This window comes from Piliocolobus tephrosceles, chromosome 2, assembly GCF_002776525.5.
Source record: "Piliocolobus tephrosceles isolate RC106 chromosome 2, ASM277652v3, whole genome shotgun sequence".
Lineage (NCBI taxonomy): Eukaryota > Metazoa > Chordata > Mammalia > Primates > Cercopithecidae > Piliocolobus > Piliocolobus tephrosceles.
The window spans coordinates 116,120,452-116,141,773 of NC_045435.1; the positions used below are offsets into that span (position 1 = coordinate 116,120,452).

General features: G+C 38.4%; 1 protein-coding gene across 3 annotated transcripts in view; it reads left to right on the top strand.

The window, feature by feature from the left end:
• Positions 1-21,322, top strand: part of TNIK (TRAF2 and NCK interacting kinase) — a 412,495-nt gene that overhangs the window by 351,579 nt on the left and 39,594 nt on the right. For all 3 annotated transcript variants that reach the window (XM_023213451.2, XM_023213452.2, XM_023213453.2), the window contains 3 exons: positions 9,622-9,785; positions 12,317-12,414; positions 18,849-19,033. In XM_023213451.2, the coding sequence (XP_023069219.1) occupies positions 9,622-9,785; positions 12,317-12,414; positions 18,849-19,033 (447 nt within the window). The remainder of the gene's footprint in view (positions 1-9,621; positions 9,786-12,316; positions 12,415-18,848; positions 19,034-21,322) is intronic.

The following is a 21,322-nucleotide window of genomic DNA, read 5'->3' on the forward strand; positions in this document are numbered from 1 at the left end:
TCTTCATTGTGTTCATAATAAAAGGACCCTCCTTTGCTAGTAAGAGAGAATGACTGGAAATGAAGCTTATGATTACATGCACATACTTTAAAATATGGAATGCTTTAAATCATAAAGCTTTAATTTTCCTCTTCAAGTGAAAAGCCTTAGGGAAGGTGTCAGCCCAGCAATAACATGAAACTATACTAAGAACATGAATCCCTTTAGGGCAAAGATGCTAGCCCATTCTGTGTGGAATTACCAGTTGCAAGAGGCTCCGAATGAGCCATTTTTTTCCAGTGACTTGTCAGATTCACACTGAGCTCGCGTTGCTAAGCAGCTAAGCAGCACTGAGGAAGACTAGAGCCACTGTGACCAGGCAGCCAAAGGAACGTTAGTGCTGGATCGCCAGCCTGAACTTTATCAGTGCCCCTCTTCAAGCAGTGATAAATCCCCAATTTTCAGTGCTGCTGCTTCCTTTGAACCCTGCCCCTGGGGCTCTGTTCATTGGATCAGTTGCTTAGAATTTTAGTTTCTTTAGATCAAGTATTATTTCAACTTTAACTATTTTTCCTTCTGTCAGCCAAAAAGAGAGAAAATTACCATTGTATAGTCAAATAAAAAGCCGTTTTCATTCCCTCTGAAGTGCTATTTTAATGACATTAAGGCCTAAGATAATTGGTATTTGATGGCCAGTGGCTTACAAAATAATGATGAGCCTTTCCTCTTGGAACCACTTGTATATTATACTTTATCCAAAGAATGCTGACTTTGTGAGAGACAGCTAACATTTTTCTACTTAGAGAGGAAGGGATGAAGTGAGCTAAGAGGTCACAGTTACTCGCCTACAATGAAAGTCAGAGATTGGGGGTTGGGGGTAAAGAAACCTCTTCTCTGCATGTGGGACGGTCCTACAGAACACCCCTTTTTATGCTATCATGTACCGCCATGTGACCAACATTTAAGATGTAAATCAGATTTGCAGCTCTAGATTGGATTGCATTTTTAAAAGCTTCAAGATTTGGTTTATTTACTGTGAGAGCCATATCTTTAGTTCACCTTTGCTGCACAATATAATCACAAGTTGAGTGACCTGAAAAAATAATAGTTTAATAGTTCTCACGATGCTGTGGGTTGCCTAAGGAGTTCTGCTGCTCTCACCTGGGCTCACTTGTGCAGTTGCACTGAGCGGATGGGTCTGCTGCACCTCTTGCTCCACATGGTCTTTCATTCTGGGCTTCTTTACCCTTTGGTGACTTCAGAAGAGCATTTCAAGAGAGAAAGTTCCAATGCATAAATACTTTTGAAGCCTTTGCTTGCATCATCTTTGCTGATAACCCATTAGCCATCACAAGTCACTTGGCTAAGCCCTGAGTCAGTATGGAAAGGAACTCCACCGGGGCAGGGACACTGGGAGATGTGATTTGCCAGGGGCCATTACTGTGACACAGACCTCTCCTGCTCTCTGCTGGTCCTAATGAAGTCCTTATAGTTCTTTTCGTGCCATTTGTCAGATGACCACCCATCCATATAGCCTCTTTAAAAGGTGTTGCTTTTAAATAACCTGTCCTTTACAGTGCTTCTAAGCTTTCCTGTACTTGGTCAATATTCTGTTTTTCCTCCTAGTCTTTTCTTTAAAGTGATTCCCAAGGGTGACTAGAAAATTAGCAAAGTTAAAATGGATTCCAGTAAAAATTACACAGCTAATAAAGGACAGATTCAGGATGTTTTGTTACTATCATTTTTTAATTCATTTGCTAAATTCAGCAAATATATACTGAAGCTACATGTGGCCCTGGGACCCAGTGACTCAAACCAAAACTGCCTGACTAGGGCCAAGGGGTCATAATATACCTGCTGCTCTTTGGGACTGCAGGTACCAGTAGGGGCAAAATTGTATTTCTTGCGTCACTTTCTTATTTTGCTTTGAAGTAAATATGTGCATTAACTAAAAGAGGCAGACCTCTCTCTTCCGTGGCAAACTTAGGGACCATAAGTTTAAGGTAACATGTCTCAACCCAAAAGGAACTGGACCCCCAAGTCACCACTTAGAGAACCATCAAAGGAGACCAGTTCTACCTGTATATATTATAATGTGACTGAGAAATAAACCACTGTTGTGCTAAATCAATTTTTAAAACAAAGAAAAACAAGGCAGAGCCTAATGGTTAAGAAGCTCAGTTTTTGCTTCCTGCACTTAGTAGTAATGAACTCAAGTTACTAGGTGCAAGATGTTTTATAGTAACTGCAGAATATGTGATTTTTTTTGATAATTTGGGACACAATATGTTTAAATCAGTAAACTACTTAGTACCCTGAAGAGAAGACTCTTGAATTAAAATCATCAGTATGCAAGGGTGTACCTGTAACTTGAGGACAAAATTAAAGCTTTTACTATTTTGAACATCCTTCCTTCTCCCCAAAATAACTCCCTATTATGTCACTCTTCCACTGTTGGTAGGCACCATACCAAATCCAAAGAGCTCTATGGAGAATTTTTTTTTTTTTGAGACAGAGTCTCACTCTGTTACCCAGGCTAGAGTGCAGTGGCGCGATCTTGGCTCACTGCAACCTCCACTTCCCAGGTTCAGGCGATTCTTCTGCCTCAGCCTCCCAATTAGCTGGGACTACAGGCACCCGCCACCACGCCCAGCTAGTTTTTTGTATTTTTAGTAGAGATGGGGTTTCACCATGTTAGCCAGGATGATCTCGATCTCCTGACTTTGTGATCTGCTGGCCTTTGGCCTCCCAAAGTGCTGGGATTACAGGCATGAGCCACCGCACCCCACCAGAGAACATATTTTTAACTATATACATTATTGAGCAGGTACAGCTGTGCAGGCATCAGTTGGTCAAAAAAGTGTTATTGGGCAATGCCTGCAGTTCCCTGCCTTCTGCCTGATTCAGGGCAATTTATTATTTATTTCTGTATTTAATGAACATCTCTGGAGCACACATACACATGTCTCATATATATGTATTTACTTTAAACAGACACTGTTTAAAGTAAATACATATATATGAGACATGTGTATGTGTGCTCCAGAGTACACAGAGTTTAAACAGTGTAACAACTCTGTGAGGTGTTGACTATAAGCACCATCATTTTACAGAAGGAGAAATTGAAATTAACATGTGTCCAAGGTGACAAAAGTAGTAAGTGGTAGAGCCAAGATTTGAGCTGATAGCCTTGCACCAAAGTCTACATTCTTGAGCACCATTCTGTGCTAATTTGTTTGGCACAGCTTGGGTGCAGCTTGCTTTGCTGCCTCATTTTCCCAAGGCAAAAGAGCCCCTGATTTGTTGACTGACACAGCACCATTTTGTCCCCACCTTTCTCACCATGTGCTTTAGTGAGTCTGTTAACACCTCTTCTTGATCTTATTGGTATTTACCCTTAGTTGCGATATTTATTACCTTTTCAAAGTTGTTGTCCCATGAGACCCATTTATATTGCAAACACTTCCCTTCTGGAGCTAGAACTAGTGTCATCACATGCTTTTGATCATTTCCTTCCTAGATGGCTAAAGTCTGGGAGATAACACAGTCACCCTGACCCCATGCAACTGTTCCTTGTCCTTCCTTCTCATGCATATGTAGCTGGGAATTGCTCAGACTGCAATATCAATAGGCAATTCTCACCTGCTATGTAAACTCACAGATGCCTTATGCTGTGAAGGTGATCGGTTAAGTTCAAATCAAAATTTGATTTGACCATTTTAAAATAGTATTTTTAAAAATCAGCCACTTTCATACTTAACATTGATATATGTATGCTATTTAAAGCAAATTAAAATTTCATCAATTACATTCTGAATATGAAAAGATTCAAATTAAGACAGAAATACCCAGTCCAACCCAATGACTAAATGATTAATTTCAAAAACTAATTCTGTGTCCCATCCCAAACTTATTTTCTTATGGCTCATTTCTTCTCATTGGCTGTGTCATCAAAGAACAAAATAAAGTGAAATTTGGCAGTCGGCCAGTTAATTAAAGACTTGGCCCAAGTATTTGGGCCACAAAATTACTTTGTAATCCCAATTTTCTGTTTTGACTTTCTATGATTCAACTGAATGGAATAATTGCCACATTTTCACTTTACTGTGAGTTTTATAGACCTAGCAGCGTTATCTGCAGGATGGCAAATGCCTGAACTAAAAGTTAGCATTTAAAGAAATCCATTTGGATGTTTTCAGGTTTTTACACATTCGGATCTGAATAGGCTCAGTTCAGATGTGAACAAGGGATATCTATTATTGCATGGGATTCTTCTGAAATTGATCCTCTTAAGAGCATTTATCTCAGACCCCACAGCCCCAAGGCCAGATCATTTAATACATAATAAAGGAGAGAAAAATGTGAACAGCATGACATTTTCTCAAACTACTCATGTTTTACCAAAGGAAAAGGTAGAAAAGGCATTGTAAAGTTTTCCCTATTTCTATGTGTGGTGACATAGAGACTAAATACTTCTTTCAGTCTCCAGCAGCAAAAATAGCAACCGATTAAGATCAGCACCCACACTAGTTAGCTCTGGTGAGGAGAACTTGTACTAATGAGACCCTGGTCAGGGATTTAATGCCCATGGGATCCAATTAGCTTCACACAGGAAGAGACTCTGAGCCCAGTGGGGACGTAGGCTTATCCCAGCTGCTTCTGCTAATGCCCATGCTCCTTTTTACACGGGACATCCCTGCCCAGGCCTCATTATCTGACTTGGCAGCAGCCTCCTAAACTGGTCTGCCTGCCTCTCTCCTGGTCAGTCGTTCATATGTACCATGGGAGGTACACATTCTCCTCTAGGCTTTAAAGGCCATTGTTATACAACTCGCCCTTTTCCTCTGATCACTCCACTCTCCCAGTGTTTCCTAACTTAGATTTGGCACTTGATTTGACCGGTGTCCTCTCTGCACCCATATGCATCAGGAAAAACAACCTAGCCTTGTGTCTGCTCCGACTGTTCCCCAGCCTTCCTGCTCCAACCCCGGTCAAGTTCTTTCTCCTTCATGATACTGCCGTCGACCATTCCAGTCTGCACTAATTGTTCCCCAGACGCCAACAATACTTAGTCTCTTTCACATACAACATACAGTTTTGCCATGCTCCCTGTTGTCTCCTCTGCATGAATCTCATCTCCATGATTATGTTGTAACTTGACTATATGCCCTGTGGCCCATGCTTCTCCTCCATCCCTCATCCCAGTCCAGTAAGTTTCACAAAAGTGGTGCTTAACACAAAGGTTTTGGCTAAATAATCAAAGGAGTGCTACATCAGAACAAGTAGCTCTATTCTGCTACCACACCACAACCACCAGGGAAGAAAACTCAGAGCATTTATCACCAGCTACCCTCCTCTCGAGAGATTTTTTTTTATCTTTTTGTAATACAAAGAACACTGCCGTTCCACAAAATGAGAGCAACTCCAAGAAACCTTAACATGCTCATCATTCTTAAATCTGTAATATAGTCGGTGAGCAGTACATTTTTTAGAGCAAATATTTTTGGATTTAATTATGCATAATAATTTTTGACCACTATTGTTTAATAAAAGAGGGCAGTGTGGAAGAATTTGCTATTTGGGAATTAAAAGAGATGAGATTGTTTATTTTAAAAAATGAAAAATTTGAAATGTAGATTATTTCAGAGGTATTACACATTTATCATTTTAGACATTTTCTAAATGAAGGGTATTTCCAGTATGGAGCCGAATCTATTTTAGTCAATTAGATATAAACAATTGTCATAAAAATAGTTACTTCACAAAGGAATGCCATTAAAATATCAAGAATTTTGGAAGTTTTTCTTAAGTTTACAAGTGATCACTCTGCAACTGATTTTGCAGTTAAGTTGACTTAGCAACCCCTTTACCACAAGAGTTTCAAAGATAATATTGTTAGGGTCTACATTTATATGATCAAATTAATGAATCATGGAACATATTTATTTTTACATGTTTTCTGCTGCATTTTCCCACAGTCACTATCTATTTCTACTCAATCAAATGTTTTTGACAGATACATTACCACAAAGCAAGATTCTTGAGTTTTCAGAAAGAAATTAATTTGGTTTAATTGCTACTGATAAAGTTGCCATTGTGACTGGGTTATTGGTAGACTAAACTAATAGTGTCTCAAAGGAAGGGGCCATATCCAAATGTATGGGAGAAATGTCTAACATCCAACACAGTACAGAGTACCTGATACATACTTGGTACTCTTAAACTGGGCAAAGTGAAAGCATAAAATTACATTTTAATGTAACATCTCACAGCATTAAAATCATAGCTGTATGGTAAATGTTAACAAATTCTGTTTGAGGAACTGAAGATGTTAGAAACAGAGAGGAAGCTGACATCAGATGTTTCTCTTCTCAGCATCTGGATGGCAATAGATTTGAGCTCTGAGTTTCAGGTCTTCCTAAATTATCCATACCCAGCATTGTGTAAATCTAACAGAAAAATAAAAAAAGCCTATGAGTTATAAACTTTAAAGGAAGAGATTTATAGAAGCCTTGAGAATGCTGCTGCTTTTTTTAAACAAAAATCATAAAATCCTCAGCAGCTGCCTCCCACTACCACTGCTTAGATGTCCCCTCTTTGGGTACAGCTTCCCTCATGGCCAAAATTGGCCTAGGTGGTCCTGTCTCATGCTTCCATATGGCTCTGTGCTCACCACAGGCAAAGCATGTTGAAATGGGCTGTGTGTATCCAGCTAAGCTCACAGAGGGCACAAGCTGTGTCTTGTTCATTATCATATCTCGAATGCCTGACCCAGTGCCTAGTATAGAGTAACTGAGTGAATGAATACTGCTTTTTTGGTGGCGGTAAAGATATGAAGACAAATACAGTAATATATTTTTTAAATGGGGGTAGTAGCCTACCAACAAATTTGGTCTTGAATTAGCTTTCCTTTTTTTTTTTTTTTTTTTTTGAGACAGAGTCTTCCTCTGCCTCCCAGGCTGGAGTGCAGTGGCACGATCTCGGCTCACTGCAAGCTCCGCCTCCCAAGTTCATATCATCCTCCTGCCTCAGCCTCCTGAGTAGCTGGGACTACAGGCACTCACCACCATGCCCGACTAATTTTTTTGTATTTTTAGTAGAGACGGGGTTTCACCATGTTAGCTAGGATGGTCTTGATCTCCTGATCTTGTGATCTGCCTGCCTCGGCCTCCCAAAGTGCTGGGATTACAGGCGTGAGCCACCGTGCCTGGCCAAATTAGCATTTTATAATAAATATCAAAAAACCATCTTCCCTTCGGTAATAGCCTAAGTATATAAAGACTTCCTGCAAGAAAATAATAAAAAAATACAAAGACCCCACAGGCTACATGAACAAAGGATGTAATTAAGCATTCACAGAAGAGAAATTACAAATGGCAAATAAATATGAATAAAAATTCTTCTACTTCAGTAACTTTTTAAAACTGTACTTAAATAATGAGATACAATTTAGCATAAAACCTTGTATAGAGTGAAATGGACCATCACATTTACTTCAGTGAAAATTTGTCATACCTTTATATACTCATACACACATACGCACACACACAAGCACACACCCCAAACTTACGCCTTTTCACCAAAGAATTCTAGCCTCAGGAAATAGAAATGTGATTGGCTATTTGTGTGCAGGGAGATTATTGTCTCACTGTTATGTGTCACAGCAACGTATTGGAAGCACCTTAATATTTAACAGTCGAGAAATGGTCAAGGTAACTCATCTATATAATAGACAATTAATGAAGCTATTACACAGCATAAGAATATGCTCACTATGCAGTTAAGGGAAAAAAGCAAGATGCAAAACAATACACACTGTGCTTCCATATATAAAAAAGAAAAAAAACTGAATATGCAGTATGCTTCTATAGATACAAAAGAAAAAAAAAAAACCAGCAACTCTCATTCTATTCTTTGTTTCTATGAGTTTGATGTTTGTAGATTCCACGCATAAGTGAGTAAATAGTACAGTAGTAAAATATAGTTGAGCATCTCCTGGTGCAGAGATTATGTGTGTTGCTTCCTTATTTCTTCCCTTTTAATATTTTTCAAGTTTTTTTACAATGAGCACAGAAAAAAATGTTTATAAGAAAGCCTTCTTTGAAGATTCATCATCCAGAGCTAGTACTTTCAATGTGATGAACAAGAGTTCATCCTGTCCACATCCAGTAGCTGATCAGGAAATCTACAGAGGAAGGCATGACTGTCATCTTCTGTTGACCCCTTCCTCTCAAGGTCTTATAAGTGCTCTTTTTATTTCCTTGCACTGGTGACTGGACTATGCTTGTGTCTACCAATGGCAAGATCTTGTCCCCCCTAGCTTTACTGAGGTATAATTGACAAATAAAAAGTATATCTACACAGTGTTCATCATGATGTTTTGATATATGTATATACTGTGAAATGATTACTAAAATCAAGTTAATCAATATATCTATCACCTTACATAGTTATCATTTTTTGTGATAACATTTAAGATCTACTCTCTTTGTAGTTTTCAAGTATATGTCATTATTATCTGTAGTCAACATGGTGTACAGATTTCCAAAAGTTACGCATGCTGTCCAACTGAAACTGTAACCTTTGACCAACATCTTCCCATTCTCTCTCCTTCCTAGAGCCCCTGGCAACTATCATTCTACTCTCTGTTTCTGTGAGTTGGGTGTTTGTAGATTCCACATATAAGTGAGATCATGTAGTATTTGTCTTTTTGAGAGACAGATATATCACATTTTCTTTATCTATTCATTCATTAGTGGACATTTAGGTTGATTCCATATTGTAGCTGCTGTGAATAGTGCTGCACTGAGCACGGGAGTACAGCTACCTCTTCAATATACTGATTTCATTTCCTTTGGATATATACCCAGAAGTGGAATCGCTGGATCCTATGATAATTCTATTTTTAGTCTTTTGCAGAACCTTCATACTGTTTTCCATACTGGCTGTACTGTTTTACATTCTCACCAACAGGGTACAAGGGTTTTCTCCTCTCTGCATCCTCACCAACACTAATTATCTTTTGTCTTTAGAATAGCCATTCTAATTGGTATGCGGTGATAGCTCATTGTGGTTTGGTGAGGTTTTTAAATTTTTTTATGTTTTTATTTTTTGAGATGTGGTCTCACTCTGTTGCCCAGGCTGGAGTGCAGTAGCGTGATCATGGCTCACTGCAGCCTTGACCTCCTGGGGTCAAGTGAGCCTCCCACCTCAGCCTCTCATTGAAGTGGGATGACAGGCACATGCCACTATGCCCAGCTAATTTCTTGTAGAGATGGGATCTCACTATGTTGCCCGGGCTGGTCTTGAACTCCTGGCCTCAAGTGATCCTCCTACCTCAGCCTCCCAAAGTGCTGGAGTTATAGGTGAGGGCCACTGTGCCTGGCTCATTGTGGTTTTAATTTGCATTTCCTGATGATTAGTGATATTGAGCATTTTTTTCATATTCCTATTGGCTATGTGCATGTCTCGTTTTAAAAAATGTCTATTCAGGTCCTTTCCTCATTTTTAATTGGGTTATTCGTTTTCTTGCTATTGAGCTGTTTGAGTTCCTTATATATTTTGGGTATTAAACCTTATCAGATATGTGATCTGCAAAACTGGCAAGGTCTGTGTAACCAGTGTGCTCTGCCACTCACACAGCAACCCTGATCTCCGGAGAACTGAGCCCATCTTGGAGAGTCCTTTGCAGAGGACCAGCAGTGGCAGTTCCTCCAGCTCCAGCACACCCAGCTCCCAGCCCAGCTCCCAAGGAGGCTCCCAGCCTGGATCACAAGCTGGATCCAGTGAACGCACCAGAGTTCGAGGTAAAACTTTCTCTTACCTTCACCTGGCAATACTGCCTGGGAGGAAAGCTGTGGACGGGGAAAAAAAGGTTAGTTACTTCCTGACTCTAGTCCAGGCATGGCCACCACTGCCCTCAACTGCTCTCAACCTCAGTCTCCTCAGGGGAGTGGGCCACTGTCCCTAATTGTGTGTGTGCCATCAGTATGGACAAAATCCTTTCTTATGTCAGATACTAGTGTTTTCCAGGGAGATCACCAAATATCAGACTTACTTGAAAATACAGTCACTTACCAGTCACCTGAATTTCTGTTTCTGTTTGATTGCCAGTTTTCAGAGTTTCAAGTACCCGCAAATGTCCTGTACCCATTGCACCAATTGTCCTGTTTAGTATTCTGAACATAGTTCATAAACATAGTTCAGAATACCATGTATTTCTCAAAATGAAATTCAATGAAGACTAATGTAGAATACACTTGAAGGAAGGAATAAAATCTTTGACTTAAAAAACATATTTAGGCTGGGCGCGGTGGCTCACGCCTGTAATCCCAGCACATTGGGAAGCCGAGGCAGGCAGATCACCTAAGGTCGGGAGTTCCAAGACCAGCCTGACCAATATGGAGAAACCCCATCGATGCTAAAAATACAAAAACTTAGTCGGGCGTGGTGGCACATGCCTGTAATCTCAGCTACTTGGGAGGCTGAGGCAGGAGAATCGCTTGAACCCAGGAGGCGGAGGTTGCGGTGAACCAAGATCACACCATTGCACTCCAGCCTGGACAACAAGAATGAAACTCCGTCTTAAAAAAAAAAAAAAAAGACTCCTCTGGTTATTCCTATTAGGTAAAAATTAGCCTCTCTAAATATTTAATTCAAATTATTCATCATTGTTTAGTTTCCATTAACGGGGAAGCCTATGAAAAACATTATTATTGTCCAAGTGATGATACATAAGAATACATTGTTTCTAGCTAGCCAAAATTCACTCTTTTTGAATCAACTTCTTCAGAAGATAATTTTGCTTCCAAGTGAAGGACCAGTACTTTAATTGCAATTTGACAAACATTAACGTACTTACAAGTTTCTCTGAGGAAAGCCTGATGAGAACCTTCATTTCTTTTCTTTCTTAGACTCTTTATTACATACCACCTCCTAATACTCTTAGTTTATCTCCTAATACCCTTTCAGGGTTTTAAATAAATCACTGTATTTCCATTTTAAAAAGCTTGATATCTAACATGTGATTGATGTTCATATCTCTGAATTGGGATATGGACTGGTCAACAGCTGCCTCTATATGCATTCTTCTGATCAGTGGCACATCTCAGAGGTACTTACTGTATGTCTTTGTTGCCTTGATCCAAATATAAATTTCCTTAATTTAGAAAACTACCAGGTGTAGTGGCTTATGCCTGTAGTCCTAGGTACGCGGAAGGCCGAGGTGGAAGAATTGCTTAAGCTCAGGAGTTCAAGTCTGCAGTGAGCTATGGTGGCCCTACTGCACTCCAGGCTGGGTGACAGAGCCCCGTCTCTAAAAAAAATAAAGGAAAGAAAGAGAACAGCCATTCTCTTACCTTTTTTCTATTTATAGGCAACTTCATATTCTTAGAGCAAATGTTTAAATAAACCAAACTTAAACACATACCATTTTAATTCTGTGATCTGGTTCAGGATTACTTTTTATTTCCTTCAGCCCTTTGTTCTTCTGGATTAAAAGCGCTCTTGTATCCCCAGTATGTCCCTGCCCAAGAAAGACTCCTTTTTAAAAAATAAAAACAACCTCTCTTACCCTAAATTGCATCTTCTCTACCTGTAAGCTCCTAGACCCCAGAGAGGCTATTCACTCTGCAGCTGTCGGGGTCTGCATTGCTCTGTACCTCCAGTCTAGGGCCTTTCTCCTGTAACAACCTCCTTCCTGCCCTCACCTGATTCTTTTATTTTTAAATGGCTGAGACCACTCCCATCCCCAATTAAAAACCATCCCACCAAATAAAATAAGTTTCTTTTTTTTTCCCTCACAAAATTTCAACAAAATAACCTATCCTGATTGGACAGATGATGAAAGAAGAAAACAAGCATAGAACCTTAGAGGCTCATTTAGCATAGTGACTGAGAATAGGATTTTCAGAAATCAGAACTCCAGCTCTGTCTATAATTTCAGTTTGACCTCAGGACAGGTGTGTCATCTTTGTAAATCTGTGTTCTGTAAAATAGGAAAATAATGCCACATCATTGGGTTGGAGTGAGGATTAAATGAGATAATTGAATAGAAAGCATTTAGCACTATGCCTGACACATAAGAAGTGCTCTAGTGGTGATGGTACTTGCTACAGTTTTTTTTTTAAATTGTTACTAGTGATTTCCAGGTGACAAACCTAAATATGTTTGCCTGAACATTACATTTTTCATGGATGTGCTTGAGGATTTGCCCAAGTGAATGACGTGTCCACTGAGTAATCTCAATGTGATGACACATCACAGATGATTCATTCAGAACCTGAGCCAGCACTTTTTGATGGCCATCTCTTTCTTGGTCCTCTGTTTTTTCCTCTAGCCAACAGTAAGTCAGAAGGATCACCTGTGCTCCCCCATGAGCCTGCCAAGGTGAAACCAGAAGAATCCAGGGACATTACCCGGCCCAGTCGACCAGCTGTGAGTGCATTTCTCTCCAAGAGTTCTGAACTCTTAATTTACCAGAGAACCCACAGGATTAAGTAGTTGGGGATACACTCATGATACGAACAAAAATTGTCGAGATTAGTAAGAACAGATGCTAGAAACATCCAGCAGAAAGTCATCCCTGATTAGGAAAGAACCGAAGAGATCTTGGATTGCCTCCTCTGCCTTTGGCTATTTGCTGATCATTAGCAGTCCTTTAACTATACAACAGGAGGAGAAACAACTTCTATCATTCCATAATTTCTACTCAGCAACTTTGGCAAAAAAGATGTTGAAAGAAGAAGTTAAAGAGGCTTGGGTACTTTCTATGAATTTCTCTAATCTCTTCTACCCTTTCCCCATATTATTTTCCACATGAATTAATATTACAGTTTTTCTGCTATTTTTCATACCTCCAGGACTATATTTTCTGGACCAAACTTATTAAGCAGTGTCCAACAGGTGTCCTAACAACTTAATATTCAGCTTCACTGCTGTAACATGTTAAACCCCCAAGTAATCTTAAAGAGGAGTATGGAGGCTGAAATTTGAAAGTTGAAAATTAATTTGGGATGAATTACTATCTACTTTTTCTATTTAAATCTCTTGAGAATCTTTTCTGTGAAATGAACGTGAAGCTTTTTGGTTTATTCTTTTTTAACATCTTAAAGTAAGGACGTATACTGAGAGTAATAATGAAGGGATTTGCATCATTCTGGGTTGACATTCTCTTCGCCCTTTTGTATTTATCAGTTGCGTACTAACAATTCCAATTTTGTGTCTAATCTGCTGCCTTTCTGCTGGCTTTTCCTCCTTCTCTGGATTCTTCTGGATTGGGTTCCTCTCATTTCAGAGCTATAAAAAAGCTATAGATGAGGTTAGTATCACCTTTTCTTGGTCATGCTTTCACAAAATGTAAATATTAAACTTATTTCCTAATGTTGACATTCAGAAAGGTGGCCAGTGGGGGCAATCTGCTGGGAGGAGGTTTGCAGCAATCTGCTGGGAGGAGAGCCCCTTCAAATGGAAGCCAGTTTTAAGACCCTCAGACCTACCCATATAGCTTCAGAGACCTTCCTTCTAAGCTAAAATGTCACTTTTCCAATGTTCCAGTCTGGCTAATGACAAGTATTCATGCTTATTAATGGCAGTTTCTCCTTCCAGTATCTTCCAATAGCAAACCTGTACTTGCCAGCCTTGCTAGGGAATGGCTCTCAGCAGTTTTACTAACAAGAAAAGCGATATCATTCTAGGGCACTTCAAATTTAGTGTGTGTGATTTGTGAACAAGGAGTAAGTAGGTATTGTTAGATTAATTTTGTGGGACATTAACAACAGCATCAACAGCAACATCAGCTTTAGTTAATGAATCCTGGAAAGTTAAGTGACTTTATTTCCTTATCTGTGGAGACGTTTTCCATTAGAAAAATATATGGCTTTGTCAGTCGTAGGTAGCTTGCTAAGAAGGATGACTGCTTTACTGCTATTTGTCAGACCTGCATGAATACAGCAGAGTAGAATTTGTTTTTTTAAGATCCAGGCCTCGCAAAGAGTCCTAAATGCATGGAATCTGAAGACTACCATCATGGCTTTAAAGCTGTAGTTCTGCTGAGCACTACTTTTGTGAAATTATATGGAAAAAGCACTGGATTTGAGGTCAGCAAGCTGCATTCAAATCTTGGCTCCCCCAGTAAATAACTGGCTGAAACTAGCCTCATAACCTCGCTGGGCCAGAGTTTCCTCATCTGTAAAATGAGAATAAAAACACCTCCCCATCCCACTTACAAGATTGTTTAGGATCATTTAAGGTAATGTTTGTGAAAGCATTTTATGATGTGTAACATGCTGCAGAAAGCCAAGGGTTTGATGAAGGTTTGGGCCAGAGGCATGGAGCTATTTTGGCAGGTGGGAGAAGCATGTTTCCATGCATCTGGTCTTCACCAAAGAGCTTCACTTTTTCAGACTTATGGCCACCTCACCACCCAGAGTGACTGAGACAGTTATAATCATAGTTGAAGGATTGCTGCTCATAAGGGACTCTGCATGTTTGCAGTGTGTGGATGGCACTTACAGAAAGGGAAGGAGGGGAGTGTGTTTTTAATTGCTCTGTCCCATGGCCTTGCTTGCCCCTCTCTCTCATAATAGCAAGAAGGACAGGGATTATCACAACTTTTGTCAGTTTTTCTCCCAGAACAGGTAAAGAAAGACAATGAAGTTCTGGCGCTACAGTTCCCAATAAAACGGTTGTGCATATGCACAACTCAAGAGGAAATACATGAGTTCAGAAATTGGCTTGGAGGGGCTTTCATTAAGGAAAAGGCTCTCACAGATTTCATCTGGTTAACCGAGAATATTTTAGGCTTTGAAAAATTGCTCTACTTATTTTTGGTGTACTGCACCACACTGGACAGAGATGAAAGGGGGCAATGGAGGTATAAGTCATTACAAATAATTGAGGGGGTGTGACCTGCTTATTAAAATCTCTGGAGCTATGTATGGTTAGAAAAGCCCTATCCCGATCTCTTGAGTATCACTGATCCAAACCACTAAAATAAAGTGGTTCTACCTAACCCAGTGGCTCTCAACCAGGGCTGATTCCTCCACTCCTCTTCCATTAGGAGACATTTGGCAAAATCTGGAGCCGGTTTTGGTTGTCACAACTTGAGAGTGGGAGGCAGTGGTACTGGTGTCTTTTGGATAGAGCAGAGGGGTGCTGCCAGACATCCTATGGTGCGCAGAGAACTCCCTACAATAAAGAATTATCTGGCCCAAAATGTCAACAGTGCCATAATTGAGAAACTTTGAACCACACCTTTCTCCCTTCTCCATTCATAGGTTTTGGTAGGGCTTTCCTTGCACTGACTGTTTTTACAATTTAGATAACTGGGATTGAAATGAAAAACCTAAAAATCATTTTTGAAATATTGTTGATTGTTATTGCTAGTGATTTAACTTTTTATAAAAATTAATTTGTGGGAGTGTACATTAATTTGACATTGCTTTCTAATGGAAATATGAGATTTTTGCAGCATAGTCTAATTATTTAATATAGTCTGAAAATAAATGTTCCTTTTTTGTTGGCACAATTAAATATGTCCCACAAAGATTATATACATAAGAAAACACTGTTTTTACCACTTTTTTTTTATTAATATGTGGGAATCAAACATTTCAGAGCACATCAATTTAGATTGGATGGAATTTGAGCAATAACTAATGGTTCAACCCCCTTTTCCCTCAGATGAGGATATTGAAACTAAGTGGCTTGCCCAATGTCATATCTTTAGAGTTCCTAAAAAGAAAATAGTTTAGTACAAAGAGAAAAAAAAAACAGCTAAAAAAATTTAAACAAAATAGTTCAAAAATTGAACTAATATTTGACTAAACTATGTTGTTTCTAAAAAGGGACCTAAAAGAGCACCTTTCTAGTCAACGTGTGCATAATCGTTAAAACAACCTTTGTTGAATGAAAAATTGTATCTAGTTGATTCTAAAAACTGTTAAAGAAGCCTCTTAGCTATCTTCACATTTACTCTGTAGTCAAAAAATCTTACCATTTTGCCATATTTCATTTTTAGCTATATGTTCTCAAACATTTTCATGCTAAATAGCATTTTATTTTGTTTTTTAAATACTTTTTAGCTCTAGGCTTGAGACAGCCAAGTAATAAATTACCATGAAAGCTCGTTATATGGGGAAATTTGTATTGTCAAAGAATAAAATATATGAAAATGGAATTGAACCCAATGGTGTTAATATTAGACTGTGTTTATTTCCTATAACTTTGCTATTATAAATTTTTCAATACTGGATGGATAAGAAACAAAACTTCAGCAGAACACATAGGTTCTCAGCAATGGAAGATTAATTTTCTTTGACTACAGGTATTACTTTTGAATTACTCATTATTTTTCCCTTTTCAAAGGGATTCTCGTATATGTCTCACCTCCAAACTGTTAACAATTAAAGGAAATTTTCAATTATTTCTAATGTTTCAGGGCAGAGAGCTTTTTAATAACACAGAAGCAAAAAATTATAATTAAAAGCAAAATTATTAAGCAGTTCAGAACTTTAAAGTGTTTCTAAATACAATCTTTAGAAAAATGTAGCTCGTTTTAACAAGCGAAAGTTTTTTTAAATCAGTAGCCTGTGGACTAAATATTTCTAAAATAATTTTGATTTTTTAGAATTTCTTTTGTCTCGTTTTGAAATGTCAGAGATAAGGAAAATAAAGCGCTGGGGAAAATGTATCATTAATTAAAATAAACCATAGCCAATAGTATTATATTTTACTCAGAATTATTGACAATGGAAATAAACTCTTTTAAACCATATTCTCTCTTTAAATTGTATAAAATGTAATTCTTAATAACAAGTAACACTTTAAATGCTAGCTATATTCTTTGATGAGACTTAACATGGTCCTAATATATAGGTATCAGAATACAAAATAAATTTATCTAATTTTTCATTATTTCACTGGTTTGGAGGATGATAATATCCTTTTTCTTTCATAGCTTTAACAAATATCTAGACTCTATTTTCCCAAAGTACTCAAGAATAGCATACCCTTCACTTTCTTCTTCATTTGATAAAGATAAGCATTGACAATTGTCTGGAGGAAATAAGAAGTAAAAGTTGAAATTCAGATATTAGCTTTTCTTATTTTGACTAATTGCCAAAGAAACCAGAAATAAATTTGCATGAAATTATACCTATGTTATGGTTTTCCTCTTCTTTTTATAATATACATTATATTTAAACACAGTTGGGCCTTTTAAATACAATTCTATTTTCACTTTCACAGATGGGGCAAATACATTCACTGAGATTGAGGCATGTGCAAGTGTGCCCATGTGCAAAAGCCCTAGCCAAGTGTGTTTTTGTATGTAATGCAAAGGTTGAATTTTTAGAAGCTTCCATTTTTTAAGGGTTTCAAATCAGGTGTCATCAAGACAAATTTAAAAGTCATTTTGCTTTCCCTTTGCTTTCTATGAAATTAGAAAGAAATGACCCTTCAGTTAACACTATGAATTGCCTGAATTTCTAGACCACGTAAAACACCTAAAGCATTTCCTTTCCTAGTGTGAACCAAAATAGTAATGCCTGACATACAGGTGGCAGTAGAGAAACATAATGTCTTGTTGTATTCTCAAAATAAAATTATAATTTAACTATACACATTTATCACAGCTTTTCTTTTAACCAGTTAGGATAGATTATCAAATGTCATCACCCAGATTGCTCTAATCCTACAATCAGGTGAATTGGATGTGTACATTTTTGGATTGAAATAAAGAGAGAATATGGCCATAGAAAACTGTGGGATTTAGTATTTTTCAATGAGTTTCTTTCTCCCTAATCCCCTGTCTCTCACTGAATGCTCTGATTCCCACATGGGTCACTAATATAGGGAGAAATGGTAAGACTGATGTCAAATTGCTTTTTCCTCATTTGCATGCTGTGTGCCATGGGCAGTTTAACCCATGCAAATTAGAGCGGCCATGCTTTTGCAGAACTGCTTCCCTCTGCATTGCTCTGAAAGCATGTAAAATAAAAGGTAGTCGGATATTCAGCACACTGCCTGCAGTATGCCTGGTGATTAAATACCACATCATCACATCCATAAGGCTAAAGGTTTCATCATACTCATGGAAAACTCAAAATTATCTCTTCCTTTTGGTATTTGCACATTCATTTTAGTGTTCTTCACCAGGATTTCTGCCAGATGACTGGAATTTAAAACAAAAGAAAATGAAATACCTATCATTTTGGAAGAGAACTCTTTTTGTTGTTGTTGTTGTTCCTCTTGATTAATTCAGTTCTGTGACTGTAAATTTCAGTGGCGCTAGGCTTTAGGATGGGCCATGATTTGATGTGGTACCTCTATTCTCCAGGGAATGATGACACACCAAATGAGTCATTGTAGTAGCTGGAACCTTGGGAATTGCTCTGTTCTATGACTGATGCTAGATTTTGGTACAGTAGCAATCACAAGAGGGGAAAAGTTATCACTGTGGCTTGGGCAGGAGTCCCAGAATACTGGGGTACAATTTCTAATCCCATGTATTTTCCCATTAATTCTGGGGGTGACCAGCTTCACCTTTCCAAAATAAAATGAGAACCCAATGTTTGTATATATGTGTATACATACAACACACATACACATATGTACACATATATATTCAGAACTGAACAGTCTCAGTCTAGCTATTGGTTTTGAACAAAGTTTAAATTGATTTCATCTTTCTTTTCTAGCTTCTACACGCTACAAACATCATTTTCTTAGTTCCATGCAGTAACTATGTTTGTCACAGTTCTATATAGAGCTTTTTTTTCTTGTTGCTTAAGCTGGAGCACTGACTTGCTGAGAGATGTAGCTTTGGTCGAATCTACCATTCATATGCTGAACAAATTTTTCTTTCATAGGATCTGACGGCATTAGCCAAAGAACTAAGAGAACTCCGGATTGAAGAAACAAACCGCCCAATGAAGAAGGTGACTGATTACTCCTCCTCCAGCGAGGAGTCAGAGAGTAGTGAGGAAGAGGAGGAAGATGGAGAGGGTGAGACCCATGATGGGACCGTGGCTGTCAGCGACATACCCAGACTGATGTAAGAGAACTACTTTTAAAATGCAGACAAGGAAGGGACTAGGTTTCCAAAATAAAAGGACAAAAAATATGAGTTAAATGTAAGATTATATATGGGTCTGTGGCAAGATAAATTGACTTTGGGGACTTGGGTTTTTGTTGGAGAATAGTTCTATAATTATCTCTCTCTATGGACACATCACTTAGAATATGTAGCATTTTTAGACCGCATACACTTTATCCATTGCCAATGGATTGACTATCCTTATGGTGACTCTTGGTTCTTTTCATCTCAAGGGCAAACAATATCGACAACCAGACCATTGATACGTGCCTTCCCCTCTAAAACTGAAAGACTGAAATCATGGGCAATGACATTTAGAAATTAAAATTAACAACAGAAAACGTGTATTTCATTACCAACACTACCACCAACAAGCAAGGAGAAATGCACAAGCCAGCGTGCGTTACCATCCCAGCAAAAGAATCAGGACTCAAATAATCATGCAGAGAAAGTTCCAACATATATCCCCGTTATGATTTCCTACTTTATTCCCTCCATGGCTTCTTTACTTGATCCATTTTTCTGTGGTCTACGTCTCTGCCACCTATTTTCTGTCAGTCTCTTTGCAGTTTTCTTTTTATATATCTACATGTATATTTATACCTACCTATATTTTCTTTAGTAATTGTAGTCTTTATTTTTCTTTCTCTCTTTTTTTAAGGTGGGGGGAAGCTCTTTTTTTTTTTTTTTTCTTATTGGTGTGGATCCCATGAAAGAACCTGTTGTTATCCCCTGTTGCTTCCCCAATTCCTCCACCTAGTAAACACAAGGTGTTTGTGCCCTGGTCTGCTACAACCTTGATAGAATGAGATGCTAATTTTTCCAACTTCACACTTCAATCACCTCTATTTCTTTGGCTCAGCTACTAGCATTGAATATCAGATCACACTCACTCTATGTAGAAAAGAAGCCATTTCAGGCCACAAATTATTGTCCAATTCAGCAGGGACTCGAGAGGCAGGGCTGGCCAGTCTAAAGGGAATGTCATCCACTGATTAACATCATTACGTACAAGCAATTCTAAGAGGCAAATCTAATTATCATAGCTGAAAAATCCATACTGGTTATTTTGCTGTTGATGACCCAGTTTTTGACAGCTGTAAATATGCTAAAATACAATATTTTGAAACAAATTGCATTAAATTGCCTTTTTAAAAGTAAATAAAATTGTTCTAGAGGCAAAATCACTAATCCAGAACATTTCTGCAAAACATGCTGGCCCTTTTAGTTTTTGTCTTGACTCAGAATTGCTTAATTCTTCTGACAGATGTTTTCAACTCCTTTTAAGCATTGAGCATGCAAGTATCAGGAATTAACTCATGAAATGAATTTTAATCATGAAATTAAAATATGGCTAAAACTATGTGTTAGCCACCTTGAGAAATTTGATAAGTTAGTACTTGGATTTTGTCTTCCAAAAGTTTATATGCTAGTTGGAGAATGACAAAATGACACATGGAAGAGTGCAGGCTAATATATTTGGAGGAACAACCAAAGATGTTAATTAGCACTTGGGTTTTAGGTGCCCTATCATATTTTGCAAGGCTATTAATGGTGTTCACCCTCCTACCTTTAAAGGAAAATCTAGGACTTACTCCCCATTGCAGAAACACCCACCTTTCTAAAATTGCCTGAATAGACCACGCTGCACTTCTGTCTGGCATTTCCTGTTCCTTTAGAAATCACCTACTCACAGCCCCGCCTGCACAGGTAGAACCTGTCCCCTCTTCTGTGCTACCACTATATCTTGTGTGTATTCCTGCATCTTCATGTACTGCCTTGAATCAGGGTTGTTTATTATGTGTCTTTGTCTCCTTTTCTGGACTATGATATCTTTCAGGGTAAGGGTTACGCCTTACTTATCTCTCTTGCTCTTAACACATGGCATGGTATCTGGAATACAGTGGGTCTTCAGTGACTGTAATTTACATTTAATTGCACTGATTTGAATTTGCAAGTTCCGACTTTGAAGAAGAGTTTATAGCCAATTCTATGCAAATAACTGTCAGCAAGATAAAAACCTGAGGTAATATTAGAATCCCAAGCAGGGGGAAGAGTTGAAGTAAAGACACAGAAAGTTGACTTTGGTGGGAATGTATGGTGTATGGAGTGGAGGGGAATCTGGACTAGTGAAATCAGATCAAGAAGTGTGCTCTTTATATGTAGCTATTGGAAACCACTGAATGTATCTTGAGTTCAGTGTTATATTTGAGGGAGATTATTTCAGCAAGACGATTTGAAAAGGGA